This window comes from Bubalus bubalis, chromosome 12 (genome assembly GCF_019923935.1).
Source record: "Bubalus bubalis isolate 160015118507 breed Murrah chromosome 12, NDDB_SH_1, whole genome shotgun sequence".
Taxonomy (NCBI): domain Eukaryota; kingdom Metazoa; phylum Chordata; class Mammalia; order Artiodactyla; family Bovidae; genus Bubalus; species Bubalus bubalis.
In genome coordinates, this window is record NC_059168.1 from 11,201,587 (window position 1) to 11,220,083 (window position 18,497).

At 55.3% G+C, this 18,497-nt stretch overlaps 2 protein-coding genes across 9 annotated transcripts in view; both read left to right on the top strand.

Annotated features, from left to right (window-relative positions):
* The window catches only part of RAB11FIP5 (RAB11 family interacting protein 5), a 43,470-nt gene extending 32,217 nt beyond the window's left edge, over window positions 1–11,253 (top strand). The window contains exons 4-6 of one of the 3 annotated variants that reach the window (XM_045162194.1): window positions 3,121–5,094; window positions 8,610–8,799; window positions 9,094–11,253. In XM_045162194.1, coding sequence (XP_045018129.1) covers window positions 3,121–5,094; window positions 8,610–8,799; window positions 9,094–9,297 — 2,368 coding nt within the window. In that variant the 3' untranslated portion in view covers window positions 9,298–11,253. The remainder of the gene's footprint in view (window positions 1–3,120; window positions 5,095–8,609; window positions 8,800–9,093) is intronic. The other 2 variants (XM_045162195.1, XM_045162196.1) reach the window with 2 other exon arrangements.
* A 1,256-nt stretch (window positions 11,254–12,509) lies between these two features.
* The window catches only part of SFXN5 (sideroflexin 5), a 127,334-nt gene continuing 121,346 nt past the window's right edge, over window positions 12,510–18,497 (top strand). For 2 of the 6 annotated variants that reach the window (XM_025260827.3, XM_025260826.3), the window contains exon 1: window positions 13,470–13,730. In XM_025260827.3, the coding sequence (XP_025116612.2) occupies window positions 13,485–13,730 (246 nt within the window). In that variant the 5' untranslated portion in view covers window positions 13,470–13,484. Of the gene's footprint in view, window positions 13,299–13,469; window positions 13,731–18,497 lie in introns of those variants that run through there. The other 4 variants (XM_044925778.2, XM_006045915.4, XM_044925779.2 and 1 more) reach the window with 4 other exon arrangements.

The window sequence follows — 18,497 nt, forward strand, 5'->3', positions numbered from 1 at the left end:
TCTATGAACATGAGTTTGGGTAAACTCCCAGAGTTGGTGATGGACAGGGAGGCCTGGTGTGCTGCAATTCATGGGGTTGCAAAGAGTTGGACACGACTGAGCAACTGAATTGAACTGAACTGATGCCCCTGGGACCAGTGCATGGAACTAACAAGGACACACGGCTCGTCTCAGTCTAAGGAAGATCTGTCCACCAGTGCAGCTTCGCCCCTAGCTACAGGGGTGTCCTCCTCATGCTGTAGGGAGTCACCCAGCGACGGCTGTGTTTAAGAAGAGGGTGCTTGTCAGAGTGAGCAGACGATTGGTATATTAAGTGCTGGGTTCATCCAATTGCTGTAAGGTTCCTGAAGCAACACTAAGGCCCTGAAGTTTTATTCTCTCACACCGGAGGGGCAGAGACCCTTGGACTTCTGATTTCTTTCCCCAGCTTTTGGTCCTGGAAGAGAAGATGAGTCAGGATATGTTGAAACCTTGATGCTTGGTGGGGGTCGGGAGGAGCAGGGCTGCAGTGTGCGGGGCTGGCATAGTGGGCCCTGTTCTCAGAGCATACCCTGCAAAGACAGCCCCACACGGCAACATATCTCTGATCAGTGTCAGATGCAGTGGTAGGGAGGGGAGTTTTTTTTTGTTTTTGCCCAGGCTGCACAACTTGGGGGATCTTAGTTCCCTGACTAGACATTGAACCTGGGCCCTCCACAGCGCAAGCGTGGAGTCCTAGCCACTGGACCGCAAAGGAATTCCTGGGAGGGGACTTTGTAAAGTGAGAACTTGCAGAATGTGCAGCTGGTGTGGAGCTGGGGGACGCATGGGGGTGGGGAGGACAGATGAACTGGCGAAGTGCTGGCTCTGGGGCGGCTGCTAGCTAGGCTTTGTACCTGGAGCTCCTTCCTCTAGGGAAAGCCATTTGCGGGTGCCATACCAACGGGTTCATGTGCCCCTCTGGGGAGCCAGTGGAGGGAGGGTTGCCAGCCAAGCCTGGGGCTCCCAGCTCTTCCCCTGCCCTCTCCTGCCCTGTGGCTCTGACAGTCTGCCAGATTGCTGCAAGACCGCACGGGTGAGTGGGGCCAGGCCGGCGCGGAGGGCTGTGGCGTTAAGCTTGGGGCTGATTCATGTTTGATGGAGCTGCTTCGGTCAGACCCCTCTGTCCACTTGTCATCAAGGGCACTGGGAAGAGCTGGCTCCGCTTCGCTCAGCCCTGCTCCTGGGGCCGAGCCCTGCCAGCAGGGTTGGTGCTCCGATGGTGGGGTGGACTGGACCACACAGTGGTGGGGCTTTGCTCTCCTGGCCCCTGAGGCAGACGTTTCTGGAGGGAGGGAGAAGGGAACTCTGGGCCCAGCGTCCTCCCTCTCTCAGTGTCTTTACCGTGTGTCTTGACCGTAGAGGCAGAGCTGTTCTGGGAAGCCCTGGTGAGGTGGGAGAAGGCAGGACTTTATACGCCCCGCCCCCCACCCTTTCCGCCCTGCCTGCCGGGAGTTATTACAGGGCAAAAACAGGTTCAGAAGAGTCTCTGGAAGCTGGATTCTTAAGAGAAGCCCAGGGGTTGGGGTCTGACTGTGTCCCACCTTTGAGACTAGGCTGATAGACTCCAGCTTGTCTGGGAAGCCCACCTGTGCTGCTGGTTGAACTGGCCTCCTTCCCATCACCTGCCCCTGGTGTCTGCAGATGAGCTGGCCCGGCCTCCGCCCAGCCCCAGACGAGGTCCGACTGGGCCCTGGCTCCCCGGAAGCGTCCTGGCTTCAGACTCCTGGGCTTCTTTCTGTAGGCGCCTCTCCTACCCCTGCCCTCCTTCCTCTTGGGCTGACTGTTGAAGCCTGGCCTCTGCGACCTCAGAGTTCGCCCCCAGCATTTCCCCGTGGGAAGGAGCTGCTTGAATGAAGACAGATGTATAGGAGTTCTTCAGGATGTTTCCATCTGGGCTGGCAGGGATCGAGGAATTGGGGGTCTTAGGGCTTGTGGGGATGGAAGATGGTACTCAAAATAGCAGGCAAGGCCACTGAGGTCTGGGTCTGACAGGTGGGCTGAGCTGCAAGGCATTGTTGGACTGCTGAAAATGAGAGTGTCAGGCCCCCCTTTTTCCCTGTGCTATCATTCTGGCCTTCTGTCTGAGTCCCGGGGGTGTCCCAGAGAAGCCAAGAGCTCTCATTTTAGAGTCTGTCCCTTCCCATTCCCCTCAAGTCAGCTGCATGCCATAGATAAGGCATAAGTGCAGGGTGTGCTCCCCCCAAGGAGACCCCGGAGGGGGCACCTGAAAGCCAGCAAGTGTCTTGGTTAATGTAAGTGTATCATCAGGGAGTGGATTTCCTAGGGGAGCCAGGGATCTGTGTGGGGGGCCCCAGGAGGCCCCTGGTGACATCTAGAGTTGCTGCTGCTGCCACGTTCCAGCCTTGGTCTCCTCGCAGGGTCACTTCCAAGCCTGGCCTGCCGGTGTCCTTGGCAAGAGGCTGCCTGCCGGGTGCTGGGCTAGGTGGACGCCTGGCGGCAGACATCCTCAGCAGTGTCTCATCCTCTTTGGCTGGTTATGGTACCCCTCCCAGAAGCGAGAAGGCCACCACAGAAGGTTCTGTCTGGTTGATACTGTGTCGCTTCTGATAACAGCCCCATCGTCACCTTCCATTTCCGCCAGGGCTCAGGAGGACCCAGGCTGTTTCAGGAGTCAGAAGGTCAGGCACCGGCTGGGTTCTCTTAGTCCTGACTTTGTCCAGCCACATACCTGCGCCTGGCTTTTCTCTGGTTTGTCTATCCTTTCCCAACCAGCTGGTATTTTCTTTTCTCAGTCCATAAAGAGATGTAAAGTGCTTTCTAGTTGGTTCTTCAGATGGCAGTCTGGCATTGAGTAGTTATCAGCATGGGCTCGTCCCACCTGTAAAATGGGAGTATTGCTCCTTGGGTTGGTGTGAGGATCAGATGAGCTCTGTCCAGCATCTTTGTCCTGGGGGTGCTGCCTTATCATGTGCGTGCCGGGGGCTTCCCTCTGTCTCCGGGCCCGCATCCCTGAGCCCAGCCCGTACCACTGTGGCACCTCTTCCCCAGGAGGGTGGGGGGCAGGCCGTGGGGCTCAGCAGGGGCCTCTCCAGTCTTGGCATTAACCAGGAGGCTCACGGTTTTGTCTCCCCCCCACAGCCTGGACGTGTCTCCTCAGGTAGAATCTGGCCTGGCTGCTCTTCCTCACCACCACCCCTGCTCCCCCTGTGCTCCGGCCCCCCCCACTGCTCCCCTGCTAAGCACTAACCTTGGTGCAGCCGCCTCCCCTGCTGCTGCCGCTGCCGCCGCCATCCCCGAAGCCACCCCATCTGGATTCTCGGGTCTCACCAACCCGTTCCTCACCTCCCTGCAGAGCAACCCTTTCTTCGAGGAACTCATAGCCGACATAGCACTAAACTCTCCTTCACCTGCTCCCTCTCTCCCCAGTGCCTCGAGGGCCAACCCCACCCCCCTGGCCTCCCCTGGGAAAGCCCTGCCTGAGTGGGACGACACCTTCAACATCTTTGCTGCCAGCAGGCTGCATCCAGAGGCCAGGAGTGAGATCCTGGCCCCACCAGGAGCAGGGCTGGAGGCGACTGGGCTGCAAGACCCAGGCCCCGGGGCCATGACAATGAAGGCAGCTGAGCTCCAGGGGGACCCTGGGGGAGGAGAAAGAGGTGGGAGCAGCGTGTGGCTGGAGCCCAGAATTCCTCCGGACTTGGGACTGGACTGTCCGAGCACAAGTGTGGCTGACCCAGGGCCCCTCGGGTCAGAAGGGGCCTGTCTGCCCCCCGCGTCAGCCCAGCTGCACCCGGGAGCCTCAGCCTCCGGAGCAGACAGGGAGTTGCCGGCCCCAGGAGGGGAAGCAGGGCAGAGTCCGGCAGATAGCGCGACGTCTCTGTTTAGCTCCCCAGAAGTGATCAGCGTGTGGGAGAGGCTGCCTGGCCCAGACAGCTTCCCTGAGGCCCACCAGGACGAGGAGACCTGCCGAGGTGGAAGCCAGGTCTTCCACGAGCTCAATACAGTGGACGATTCCTGGCCATGGGATGTGGTCACCGTTTCTCCTGCGGCAGAGACTACCTCACCGGTCCTGCAGGGAGGGTCATCTGATGAGCTGCCTCCTCCCCAGATGCAGCCACGGTCACCAGAACCTGTGAGCCCCCAGAGGAGCGGGGGGCTGCCCCCCCAGGAGCCAGACTCAGAGTCCAAGCCCGAGTGGGAGTTGGACCAGGGGCTGCAGCCCCAGACACCACCTCCCAAGCCACCGCGTCTCTTCACCCCTTCAGATTCCCAGGAGAAGGAGGCAGCAGCAGCGGAGGAAGAGAAGAAGGCAGAGGCGGTGGAGGAGGAGGCGGTGGGGGGGCTGAGTCGCAGGGGGTCAGAGACGGGAGAAGAAGATGTCATCCCACGTGCACCCATCGCTGGTCCCCAGGAGGCCGAGCAGGAGGAGGAGGCCCAGAAGCCCGAGCTGGAGTCTGACAGCCATTCCTCTGGAGCCGCGCTGGGTGGGCCAGGCCCAGATCTAGCAGAGGGTGCCAGCCCTCCCGCGGCATCCGGGCCCTGCCTCTCTGTGCCCGCTAGCTGCCCTCAGGGCCCTGCCCCCACACCCCGTTACTCAAAGAGCTTGGCTCTTCAGCAGATGTGGGGGACTCCAAAGAGAGAAGACCCTGAGGCCCAGTGCCAGGATCCAGCAGGAGAGGGGCCTGGGTTCCCGACAGGCAGCCGCCGACAGGCTGGCTTAAGGCTCTCAGAGGAGGATGCCTTGAACCCCTTCACGTCTCAGGGGAGCCAGGATTCCCCCAGCCTCCCATCCACATCCCCTCCAGGGTCCAGGGAATCTTCCATCCGCTCTGGTCCAGAAAAGCTGTCCACCTCCCCAGAACCTGCCCTGCCACCACCCCCTCTCCCGCCCGGGGCCAGCCACCACCACGGGAGCCCCAGCCCACAGTGTTCTCCCCTGCCTGGAGCCTGGACCTTGACCTCTTCCTCCCTACCCCCCGGGGAGCCAGCCTCCCCCACTGGGAGCCCCCCCACCCCACTTGGGGAGGACCACGCTGCAGGCACCCCAGCCTCCCCGCTTGCGCTTCTGCCCTTGGAGACACGACCAGCTGAGGATCCACAGCCCAGTGCCAGGTGAGCGGTCACCAGAAAACGCTCTCCAGGGGGAAAGGGGGTGAAGGGGGGGCAGAGCGGCCCAAGGACTGAGGTGTTCACATTCCTGCCTCAGCCCCTTTGGGGGTGGGTGAGGGGTTCCTTCACCCCAGAGCTCTGGAGACACGAGCCTTCCATGGTGCTGGCTCGGAGGCTGCTTCCTCTTGGGACCTTGGGCCAGCAGGTGCCCCCCATAGGTCAGGAGTTGGGGGATGATGACGATAAGGTGAAGAGGGGAGGCATGGAGTGGGGAGAATGATACAGGCCAGCAGGGGAGCAGAGATGAGAGCTTAGGTTCTCAGCACAAGGGAGGCTGGGGCAGTTCAGCTTGTCAGATGGGGGCCATGTCCTCCAAGGCAGGCCTGGGGAAGTAGGTTGTGAAGGCAGAGACTAGAGGGAAGGGGCTGGCACTGGGGTCAGAGAGGAGAGCCAAAATACCTTTAGAGGACAAAAGAAAATCTAAGATGCTCCCTGTGTATCACCCCCAGAAAAAAGGTTTGTTTTTTTCTGACTCCGGCAGGTGCTCATTGGTTTGCATTTGTGCCTTTCACGGGGTGGTCCCAGCGTGCTTAGGACTGTGCTGAGAGGACAGTGGATGCTGTGAGGCTGTGGTCACTGTGGCAGTGGTCTGTTTGGGAGACTTAGGAGGCCGAGACCTCACCAGGTGCCTGGTGAGGTGTGACCGGAGCTGAGTCCTGCAGAGATAGGTCACTGTGGGGAATGGTGTACGACTTAGCAGGAGCAGCAAAATTCAGAGGGAGTCTGGCGCTCTGGGAGAGCTGAGTGAAGAGGCCGGGGTGGGTAGCAGGGGGCACAGGCTCGAGCACTGGCCTCTGTAGGCCCCCAGCCCACCAGCTCATACCTTTGGGCATCCAGATTCACTTGAGTGTCCACTGTATGTCAGCCACTGAACAGAGATGAAAGACACTACTCCTGTATCCCCAAGGAGTTCCCAGTCCAGACAGAAGACAAAAGTGAACCAGGGAAGGGAAGCCCCAGAGGGCCAGTGCTGATTTCTGAGAAGTGGGTGGGAAGGAGTCTGGGCTGCTCCCGACTGCTGTTCCGGTGAGAGGTGGTGATGCTGATCCCAGAGGTGGGAGAGAGGAGGTGATTATAGCTTCCTTGCTCTGATGACAGCACCCTCAGCTGGCGCTGCCACATTCCAGTACCACTTCTAATTATAATCACCACTTTCTGGAAGTTTTATTCTCTTCAGAGTTGGCATCACGTCTGTACTTGGCATGTTCCTTACATCATGACATGGATGGGCCAAGTAAAGCTGTCCCCATTTCTCAGATGAGGAAATGAAGTCTGTGAGAGCTGCGGGGTCCAGGGTCCCCAGACGTAGCAGACAAGCAGACCAAGGGCTCAGGACTCCAAGCCCCCATTCAGGGTGTTTCTGCGCCCCACTTGTATTCCTCCCCTCCTTTGGCACAGCCTCTCGGTGGCCTGAGCGCTGCCTTTGCATCTTCCTCCTCATGTGAACGCCTCCATGGGCAGGACGGGCTGGATGTGTTCTTTTCCCTACTGTCTGCCTCTGCCTGGGCTCTCTGCCTCTCCTCCTGGGTTGACACTGAATCCACAGCTCTGTCCTGAGTGCCAGAGCTGGCTTCTCTGGGGCTGGCTGGGCCTCCCTCCAGTGTAGTCAGGGCCTTGGACTAAGCCATTGTGCTTCCTCCCACTGAATAGTCCAAATCCTCTGTGAAGTAAGTGAGAATTTTGAGAGGTGCCCTAGAGGCAGGTGAGTTGATTTGGAGGCTAGTGCTTGCAGTTTGGGTACCTGTGACAGGTACCGGGTGCTGGGGGATCTCCGAGGAGAGTTGCCCCAGTAAGCATGGGGGAGATCAGGAAGGTTTCCTGGAAGAAATGGACTTGCACAGCCTTGAAATATGAACAGGCGTTAGCAGGCCGACAGGCAGAGGGACAGTGTTCCAGACAGAGGAACAGCTTTTATAAGAACCTGAAGGTGACGGAGAGCATGTTTTCCTCTGGCTGGAGGGACAGAGGGAGTAGGGCTGGAGGACAGACCTGGGGCCCGGTTGTGGTGGAGATTGTTTTCTTACTTTGATAGGGGCTTCCCAGATTCAGTGGTAAAGAGTCTGCCTGCAAAGCAGGACTGCAGAAGACCCGGGTCCAATCCCTGGATTGGGAGATCCCCTGGAGAAGGGCATGGGAACCCACTCCAGTATTCTTGCCTGGAGAATCCCACGGACACAGGAGCCTGGTGGGCTACGGTCCATGGGGTTGCAAAGGATCAGACACGACTGAAGCGACTTGGCACACACACTTGGATAGGGAGCTGGTGGGTGGGGGGTGAGGGGAGACCGTCATCCACAGCGGATGGGGCAGCGGTTGGAGGTGGGTGCTTGGGTGTGGCTGGAAAAAGGCTTACCCAGTGCTGGCTTGGAGGGGAGGGGATAGTGTGGGAGAAGGCAGCAGAGCTTGATGTTTGTCAAGGTTGAAGCAGAAGGAGGGCGTTCAGAGGGCTTCCTAGGCTTCTGATTGGAGCCATAAGAAGCTAGTGGTGCCTGATACTCTCTGCCGGGGAGCTCCTGAAAGGGCAGTCAGGCTGGAGATGAGTGTGGCCCCTGAAGGAGCCAGTCTGCAACTGTCTACATAGGTTTAGAGCTCAGGGGTGCAGTCTGGGCTGGAGATGGAGAGCAGGGGTTGGGGCGGGAACCGAGAGGCAGACCCTCAGCTGAGACTGGGAAGGATGTCAGGTGTCTGGAAGCCAGACAGAGGTTTGGGGTTTCCAACCAGGCAGAAGGAGCAGCCCAAAGGAAGAGTAAGTGAGCGGTGCCAGGGGAGGACCACAGAGAGGTCAGTGAGGTGAGGGCTGAGGGGTCCGTGGCCTCAGCAGGAACGCTTGTGACAGGCCAGTGGGGGCCGCTGTCCTGATGGGTTGAGGAGTCGATGAAAGGTGGGAACTTACAGAGAGAATGCAGTCCGCATGCTCTGGTGAGAAGGAAGAGGAGGTGGAGATGACCGAGGGGTATGGCTAGACGAAGACAAGCTCAGACAAGCTCGAGGGAGTGTTTCTCAGGCCTGTGTAAATTCTGCTAGCAAGCAACCAGTAGAGTTGTGTAGGCCAGTGACCAAGCACCACAGGTTTGCCTGGTCTTTCCGGTTCTAGCACTAAAAGACCTACCTGCTAGGAATTCCTCGTCCTGGGAAAATTAAGAAACTGGGAGGATTGATCATCACCCTAGAGAAAAGTTATAATAGAGAAGAGGAGGGAGGGAGGGAGTTGGGGGGTTGGGGGTTCTGGGATTAAAGACTAAAGACTGGGATTAGGTCCAGAGAAGTTTGTAGCACCGCCTAGGCTGTCTCCATGAAGAGGGAGGGGTCTGAGGGAGGGAGGGGGGCAGGTGGTGGCAGGCGGAGAGCAGGGCAAGGGGCCGCCAGGTGGTGAGCCCTGCTGGCCCCACAGAGGAGGTGGCCCTTCTCCCTTGTGCCACTCGTTCTCCCCGTAACACGTCTCCCATCTGTCTTCACAGTCCCCACCCTGTGAAGCCCCTCAGCACTGCCCCAGTGGAGGGGAGCCCTGACCGGAAGCAGTCCCGCTCCAGTCTGAGCACAGCCCTGAGCAGCGGGCTGGAGAAGCTCAAGACAGTCACCTCCAGCAGCATTCAGCCTGTGGCTCCAGCCCCCCAGGTTGGCCAGACTGCGGACGCCAAGAGGCTGAAGGTGAGGTCCAGCAGGGTGCCAGGGGTTTCAGACCAGATGTGTGGTACTCTGAAGAGATGCCAGGCGTCTCGAGGTTTGGGGGCGGGGGAGGTGTGCCAGGCAGGCTGGAGCAAGAAGCAGGCCTGGCCCCTGGCCCCTGGCCCCACTTGGGCAGAGCCTTGAAGCCAGTTAGGCTGTCCCTGGCGTTGGGGACAGAGGCAGCTCCTAGGGCCGGGGTTGGGAAACAGGGCTGTGGATGGGTGGGGTGGGCGGGTCTGAGGCTGTTCTGCTCACACTCCCTCCATCTGGCCTCAGGACTCTGGTGTGCTGGACCAGTCGGCCAAATACTACCACCTGACCCATGACGAGCTCATCGGCCTGCTCCTGCAGCGGGAGCGGGAGCTGAGCCAGCGGGACGAGCATGTGCAGGAGCTGGAGAGCTACATCGACCGGCTGCTGGTGCGGATCATGGAGAGCTCGCCCACGCTGCTGCAGATCCCCCCTGCTCCCCCCAAGTAGCCCCCTTCAGCCCCATCCCGGAGGGTTGGCGCAGACCTGCTATCCCACAGGGCTCCTCCCTCCCTCCCTCCCGCTGAACTAAGCCCCAGCCTGTTCCCCCTGTCTCCTCCCTCAGCCGGGGCTGCTGGGAAGGGGGCCGTGGGGACTCCCACAGGCACCGTCATGTACTGTGGACAACCTGTGTGTCTTTGGGAGCTCTGGGTCTTTCCCACCTGCCTGTTTTCATACCCCTTAGCTATAGGGGCTCCAGGGAATTGGAACAAAGAATTTAGCCCTCAAGATGAAACCAGGGTGAGCTCCAATTTGATGTGGTACCTGGGACATACTTTATTACCCCCATTTCTTCCACAGCTAAACCCTTGTCCTCTCCATCTCCCTCCAGCCTATGGAGGGCTCCTGGTATTATTGGGGCTGTGGCAGGGACCAAGCTGCCCAAATATCTGTGAGTTGTGGGCAACCAGGGTACCTACTCTTCAGCCTCACATCCATTCCCCCGGGAGCAGGGAGCCTCGTGGTCTAGCCTTTCTCTGCCATGTCCGAGTCTGCTTGTTTCATGAGCGAGTGCAGCGTGGATGGAGGGAGAAGACGGAGGCCACTCCCCGCCCTCCTCTTCTGACTTTTGCATCGAGTGAGTGTCACGTGTGAATGTGTGGAGAGCTGGGCCCAGAGTTGGGAGAGTGCCTCCTCACTCACCTCCGGGCTTTGGGTTGCTTATGTTTGGGGATCAAGCCTCCAGCTCTGTTCTCGTTGTCTGTCTAGATACTAAAACCCTGCTAGTGCAGGGTTTGAACTTTTGGAAACCAATTAAAATGTGCCTTTTGTGGGTGGGGTCAAAAGCCTCTGGATGTAGACCTCTCCCCCTAATTGGTGTTTCCTTTTCCTCCTGTTGAGCACATGGGGTTGGATCTCTTGGGAGCCTGGGAGTGGGAAAGGAGGGTAGGGCAGTGCTGCTGCATGCTCTGCCCCTTCCCGTAGAATTAATTCCAGCTAAGGGTCTGGCCAAGCTGCTGCTGCTCTCTCAGCCTCCCTGCCATCTCCTCCACCTCCCCAGTTGAGGAGGGTCTTAGGATAAAAATCACATTCTGGAAGTGGGAGGTCCCACCCTGCCTATACTTAGGAAAAAGCCTTTCTTGCCCTCCCATTCATCCACTAGCTGCTGACCAGCCTGTCCCTTCTGCCCCATGTCCTTGCCTGGCTTTGCTGCAGTGCACTTTGAAACAAAGTGTCTACCCTTTGACACAGCCTCTGGTTTGCTTGTGGAAAACATGACAGGCTTCCCCATGGCATCTGCAGGGAAATCTTTGGTGGCTGGGGGCACTCTGCCTTAGCAAACCCTGTGGGGTGAGGAAGTGCTGAAGGGGGATACTTCTGGCCCACTGAAAACGTGAGAGCTCCTCTGTGGCCACCTCTTCTTCGTGAGATGGCCTGTGGGGAAAGCCACGGGAAGAGATGTGCTGTCTGGGTGACGTCTTCCTTCTGCCAGGATGAAGCAGAGGAGCCCCACACATGGGGGAAAGCCCCTGTCATGTCATCTACCTTAAGAATCACTCAGCAAAGCTGAAGAGTGTCCATGGGTGCTCGAGACTTTAGTCATGTTTTGGGGGGGGGTCACTGAGGGTGTCACTTCAGGAGGAGGGGGATTACTCCTCCACTCAATGTTCCTCTGTGCACTATTCAGTCCCAGGCCTGACCCTGGTCTTCCGCTCACCCTTGGTTGTGGGCTTCCAAAATGCCCAGGGCAGAGGTCTCTTTAAAAGAGTTTTGGGTTGAAGCCCAGGGTTCTTGTGGCTGTTGCTGCTCCTGGCCACCACTTGGAGGAGAGCTGCAGGTGAGGTGGGCGGGAGCAGGCACAGTACTGCTTTGCTGTTTGTCTTCCTAGTTGTAACGCCTGTTTATAAAGAGCTTGTTCTTCATGTTTTGAGCACTTTATGATGAATAAAAAATTAACATACTGTAGGTGGCTCTGTTGTGTTACTGTTGATAGGCATATGAAGGAGGCTTCTTCAGGAAGAAAGCAGCTTTTAATCAAGATGTTGGGGTTCTCGGATGATACTGTCCCTGCCCTGACCTCGGGTAGCAGCACAGTGTTACCCAGTGGGCTGGGCTAAGTCTTTTCTCATTCCCAGGTTACCCATACTTGTTGAGTACTGTGGGAAATACAGAGGGATTTCAAGACTTGATTCCTACTCTCAAGCCACTTAGTCTAGTAGGGAAGGATGAGATACAGATCCAAGATACAGATGGTTCTTCATGGCCAGCTAGACTCTCCACAGCTAGGAAAAGTCTGTTTCTTGTGGTTTAACATGGATGAGGAACTGACTGCTACAGATCATGCAGTGTCCATAAGGCATGAGCCAACCCTGCACTTCACCATAAGCCTGAGGAGACTCAAAGTTGGTCAGTGGCTAGGGAAGTTCCTAAGGTCAAAACCAAACATTTCTACTGCCCTCTTGGGCAAAACAGGCAGCTCTCCCTCTGTCCTTCCCATAGTCCTCCCCCTAGTCTGGCTCACTGACCAGATAATTCAGCTGGGAATCTGCTAGTCTATTCTGCATGAGTGTGTTTATTATCCCTGCTGGTGCCTTGCTCTACAGTTGGTGGTACTCTTGCTTAAGGGAAAGTCCTTGTACCTGATGGTTGTTAAGCATTTCTGAAACTCCCCTTCCCCATCCCCAGTTCTCTTCCTGCCCTGGAATTGCACCCAGAAGAGATCTTCTGTTGGCCAGAGGAAGAGAAGGCTGCCAGGGCTCTTAAGCCCCTGCTGTTTTAACTCTTACAGCAATAGGATATTTGAGTCTCTGCTTGAGCCCTCTCAGCACTGAGGACTTAGCAATGAATCCCAAAGTCACAACTCCTGTCCTGTGGACCCCACAGAAGAAAAGGCGGATACTCCAAACCATGCTGCTGCTGCAGTCGTGTCCGACTCTGTGCGACCCCATAGACGACAGGCTCCCCCACCAGGCTCCCCCATCCCTGGGGTTCTCCAGGCAAGAACACTGGAGTGGGTTGCCATTTCCTTCTCCAATGCATGAAAGTGAAAAGTGAAAGTGAAGTCGCTCAGTCGTGTCCAACTCTTAGCGACCCCATGGACTGCAGCCTACCAGGCTCCTCCATCCATGGAATTTTCCAGGCAAGAGTACTGGAGTGGGGTGCCATTGCATTCTCCGACTCAAAACCATAAATAATTATAAATGCAACGGCTGCGAAAGGGAAGTTCTGGCTGATAGGAACATGTAAGATTTTGCCCAAGCAGGGCGAGGATCGGGAAACGCAATATTCAGGCTGAAGCTAGAGAGAGCCTGCGTTAGGCCAAGGCCAAAAGTTAATATCTTCTGGGTCAATGGCGACGAGCGCCCAGAATGCTCCAGGAGCTGAATCAGGGTGACTGGCGAGCAAGAGCCAACGGACAGCGTGGTGACAGAAGGACCTGCATGAAGATTCTGCAGTGCGATTCTTCGTAAAAAAGCTTTCCAAGATTTCCCTACTACGTCTGGAGTCCTTGCCCATCTGGTCCAAGGGTCGGACCCATGTTAGTAATGTCCTTCTGGGCTGCAGCTCCAGGGGCGACGCCCACTGGTTCAACTCAAAATTCTAGGGGCAGTACCAGCGAGGGGTCTCCCGACTGACCCCTATTGAGATCTTAAGAGACGTACACGCACCCTCTTCTCGGACTGCCGACGCCTGCAAAACTAGCGGCAGGAACCCAGATCCAGTCTGAGTCATTGGAACTCTCCGCAGTCCAGGGTTGTCAAGCTCCGAGACAAGAAAAACTACACTCCCCACAACCCTTTGCGCCTTCGGCTTGCTGCGGTAGCTTATGGCCAATCGGGACAGGCAGCTGTGGCGGGGGCCGAGGAGGGACATTTTAAAAGGGCCGGAGATTGCAGGCGTCAGTGGCCATGGCGGATACAGCGACTACAGCATCGGCGGCGGCGGCTAGTGCCGCTAACGCCTCGACCGATGCACCGCCCTTCCAGCTGGGCAAACCCCGCTTCCAGCAGGTGAGGACCGGGCTGTGGCTTGAGGGTCGGTGGGTGGCACAGGGAGGACGAGCAAACTCCTCTTCAAAAGCCTCTTTAGCCCTAGGGTCTCCGACCCGCGGCCACCAGGGAGCCTGCAGCTACTGCCTGGTGGACCTCGGCCACAGTCACCTTTTTCCCATTGGTCAGTGGGGTGGGCGAGGGCTGATGTCTTGGCTCCCTATTGGCCATCGGCTCCGTCATTCCCCAGCCGCCCGCGCCCTCCAGCCCTTCCTGCCAGAGGCGCTCTGTGATTGGACACTGCCCGCCGCGGCCGGGGATCCTAGCCCCGGGATCCAAGCTGCTGCTTCAGGGTCGCTTGGGCAGCACAGCCGCCCACTCCAAGCGGAAAGTTCGAATCCGGCCCTGGGTGAAAAGTTGGCGTGGTCGAGATGCCTTCTAACTTTTTCCCCGGTTGGTGACCCACATTCTTTCCGAGCTGCTCCGCTCCCAGCTCTCCACCCCAAGCTAGGTCCGCAGTGGGGATGGGTTAGGACCGCCTGCCGAGGGGTGCCTGGCGAGCCCTGTCCCCTCCGCTGATGCAGCCAGTCGGCCGGCAGGTGCCCTGTCGGGGATGGAGTGAGGACGTGCGGGGAGAGCCGGGGGTGCAGAGGAAACGCTGTGTCATCCCCGGAGCTCGGAGGGTCCGCGTCCCCGGGAGCTTACCCCAGCCCCCTAACCCGCTGCGATCTCCACGAAGCGCTCGTCTCTGTCCGACCCTATATGGCTCTTCGGAGCACGGTGACAGTCGTCCTTTTCCTTCGGACCCTCCTCTCCTCACGACAGGGAGTCTCTTTCTCTCCCTCGGCCCAGGAGAGAGAGTCCGCAGTTCAGACTTATTGCCCGGGAAGGAGCCTGGGAGGGACCGTTCCTACACCGCATACCCGGGTCCCTGCTGGACTTTGTTAAGAAAAGGGGCAAAGAGACTTGGCTAAAGTCAATCAGGCTTGCCTGGGGTTGGGGGGCGGGGGGAGCGCCACGGAGGTGGATGGAAAGAAGTTTGCAGGAAGAAAGAAAGTTGTACCAAGATCGGTGCGGTGGTTGATTGGTTGGTTATTATCATGTTGGTGGGAGAGGGACTGGTTCCAGCAAAGTGGTGCACTGAGCTTTGCTAATTAAGGAGCTGCGCTTTTGAGCCTTCTGAGAAAATATCCTCACTGTTTTAAAACAAGACTTTAATTCCTTTAAAAAATAAACCATCTCAGCATGCAAGTATCTAAGGCGAGACTGATCTCACCCTGCCAGTGCAAGGTGCCACCCGAATGGCCTGTTGGGGTGCCTGTGCCTGGACTTGAGTGACCCTTCATTAGCTGACCCTTCCCCACTCCCCAACCCCACATTCTACTAGTCCTGCAAGACTCAGGCCCACCTCCTTTTAAACACTTCCTCCCTTCTTTCCCTTATCCCCTGATGGGACCCCTCCTGCCCAGCTCTTTGACTACCCCGAGTGGGATCCTCATAAGTCAGCCTTTACTGCAGTCTGCCCTGTGGTCCTCTAATATCCCTACTCCTCTGTGTGATTACTGGTCCTCCTCAACACTGGTGAACACACTCTGAGAGGAGAGTCCGCTCTTGCAGTTCCGCCTGTCTTCATGATACCCTGAGCTGGGGCTCAGCACATAGTAATGTGCTCAATTAATTTATGGGTTCATTTTTTTTCCAGCAACTGTCCTGGGACAGTCACACACAGATATTTGAGAACCTCCTAGTGGCTCCGAATGACGGAGCCCATTGCTGTTATCCCTGCTGGAGATGTAAACGCATACTTGAGGCTCTGTCGAGGCAGCCATTGCTGGTACCTCTTTTTGGCGCCACTCCCGAGGGCAGCAAGTGTTTGCTATATTTGCTTTTGCAGCAGCTCTCCTCCAGCCCTGTGTAAAGCACAGTGCATGTGATATTCATTCATGTTAAGGAACCTGCCTTTCCTCCAGTTCTGCCCTTCTCACATGACTCCCTGGTTGTGCAAGCAGCCCAAACTGCCATCGAGTTGACTCCAAGAGACCCAGAGTCCCCTGTGACTTCCTCTCCTTCACCCTCTAAATACAAACAGGATTTTCATCTCATATAGCTCTCAGATCCACTTGTCTCCACTGCTGGATTCCTAGACTGAGCTGCCATTCACTGATCTCTTGAGCCACTGCAGAAGCTTCCTACCAGGTCTCCCTGCTTGCACTCTGGCCCCTTTCCAATCCCTTCGTCTTCACATGGCAGAGTCCCAACAATGCAGGTCTGATCAGGCGATGCCACACCCTCCCTCAACACACATGTTCTTAAACGCCTTCCAGTGGCTTCCCCTGCTTCTGAGGTAAAGACCTCTATTTTGAAGACCCCAAAGGCCTGCATGGCCCACCTCTGCTGCCCTCCAGTCAAACCCCCATCCATTCCCTGGAATCCTGCTTCCAACCACACTGGTTGCGTTCAGCACCTTGAACCCTGAATGGTTCATAATCCAGGGTTCAATCCCAGAGCCCACACCAGGGACACTGCTCTTAATCCACTAACCAATAACACCATTTTCTGCAAGACTGGACAGAGTCTTTCCTTACTCCCTGGAGTCCCCCAGAACCCTTCTTGCTTTCATTCCTCAAGGATCTCTCTCTGCAGGGGGCAGGGGAAGGAGGAGCTCTGAGCCGTGTCAGAGGGTGGAGAAAGCTTGCTTCAATGGGCTTTGGTCTGTGAACATCTTTCTCCCCATAAGATGATGATGCTAGCCAAGCATTGTTCTAACCTTTTCATGTATTGACCAATTTAATTTTCATGACAACCATGTGAGACAGGTTGAGACAATTACCCTATATATTCTAGGTGAGAAAACTGGCACACAAAGAAACAGATTCAGTAGGCAGTCTGGCTCCAGAGTTGCGGTTTTCTGTTTATTGTCAACTTTTTTATTAGGGAGATTTTCAGACATACAAAATTGAGGACAATTGTCAGTGAACTTCTGTGTACCCATCACGCAGCTTCAGCAATTACCAGTGTTAGGCCAGCTTCATTTCTATGCTTCCCACCCCCAATCAGGGAATTATTTTAATACGAAGCCCATTAGTTCACTCTACCTGCTATAGGTAACTCTAAAACAGAAAGACTGTTTAAGTTAGCTTTTCTAAATACACTTTTTACCATTGGAAATTGTTTCATGTGTGCAGAATTCGAGTAGCAGGATTCCTGTATAAGCCTCACCTCGTCTCCCCTAAAGTCATCTTCTCTGATTACCGTGGCACATTTGTCGGAATAAGAAACCAGCATCACTATTAACTATACTCCAGACCGTTGGATTTTACTATTTTTTACACTAATGTTATTCTTCTGTTCTAGGATCCCACATTGCATTTCGTTGTCATGTCTCCTCAGTCTGCCCTCTGTTTTATGACAGTTTTTCAGACTTACCTTCTATTTAATGACCTTGACTATTAATGACCAGTTTTGAGAAGTACTGGTCAAGTATTTTTTAGAAGGTCCCTCAGTTGGGGTTTGTCTAGTGTTTTTCTCATGGTTAGACAGTTATGGGTTTTACGGAGAGAATATCACAGAGGTGAAGTGCCTTCTTTTTCATATGATATCAGAGGATTTTTAAATTAGTTTTAACATAACCACTATACCATTAACACACCTAAAATAATTATTTCTTAATATCATCAAACCAGTCCATTTGGACTGCAGTAACAAAATACTGTTGGAGAAGGCAATGGCACCCCATTCCAGTACTCTTGCCTGGAAAATCCCATGGACGGAGGAGCCTGGTAGGCTGCAGACCATGGGGTCGGGAAGAGTTGGACACGACTGAGCGACTTCACTTTCACTTTTCACTTTCAAGCATTGGAGAAGGAAATGGCAGCCCACTCCAGTGTTCTTGCCTGGAGAATCCTAGGGACAGGGGAGCCTGGTGGGCCGCCGTCTATGGGGTTGCCCAGAGTCGGACACGACTGAAGCGACTTAGCAGCAACAAAATACTGTAGATTGGGTAGCTTGTAAACAACAGAAATTTATTTTTCACAGTTCTCAAAGTTGGAAGCCCAAGATCAAGGCACCAGCAGATTCATTATCTGATGAGAGCTGACTTTCTTGTTCATAGATAGCATCTTCTAGCTGAAACCCATGGCAGAAGGGAGGGGGGATCTTTCTGGGGTTTCTTTTATAAGGACATTAATACTTCCCCAAAGAGACCACTTCTTAAAACAATCACATTGAGGTGGGAGGTGGGTGTTAGGATTTCAACGTTGACTTTGGGAGTGTGGGGGCAGGCGTTCAGTCCATTGCACTCTTCACATTTCCCTTACTGTGTTTTAAAAACAATTGCTTTGTTTCAATTAGAACCCACAGAGCGCACACATTATATTTGACTGATACGTTAATCTATTGGTTCATCCCTCTTTCTTTCCATTGGGTTGGCCAAAATGTTCGTTCAAGTTTTGCAAGCAAACCTTTTAGCCAACCCAGTATTTGTTGAAGAAACTGGGTTGTTTGTCCTGTACAATTTTCCCATTCTGAACGTAGCTGAAGGCTTCTCTGTGGTATTAGTTAAGATGCTCCTCTGACCCCTGTTGTTCCTGTAAACTTCACGTCCATGCTTTTACCCATGGCCCCGTGTTACCTGGTGAAATGGCCAGAGTGCATGGGGGAGCTCTGTGTTCTGACTGCTCTCTTTACTTCTTTTCTACTCATTTCCTTTCCTGAACCTACTCTTTTCTTCCTTTAGGGCTGACACCATTTTTGGCAAGTTGAGGCCCCAGGACAGGAAAAAAACATATATGATTCTTTCCATTTGTGATTTAATCTACCCAGAAATGGTTGCTTTATTATTATTATTTTTAAACTTCCTTGTTCCTTCAGAATCTCACTTATCTGCTAAGATGACTGGGGGTATGGGTGTGCTATGTGTGTGCTGGGCCCCGAATCCACCGAGGCCTGTGAGAACAGAGCAGGTGGCTTGTTGAGGGCTGCCTCTGGGGTCTGGGCAGCTTGTGGGCCCAGAAATGCACTCTTCACTCCAGGGTGGAGAGGTTTGTGTGGGCTGAGAGTCAGGAGGCAATGGGGAAGTTTCTCATATAGTTTGCTGAAATAAGTTCTGAAGTGAAAGTGCCTTGCAGGTAGTTATGTTTTTAAATCATTTACGTCCTATAGGCTAGAGAGTGACTGTTCACAGGGCTGGTCCTAGGGTTTCTTTGTGCCTTGGAGACGGTC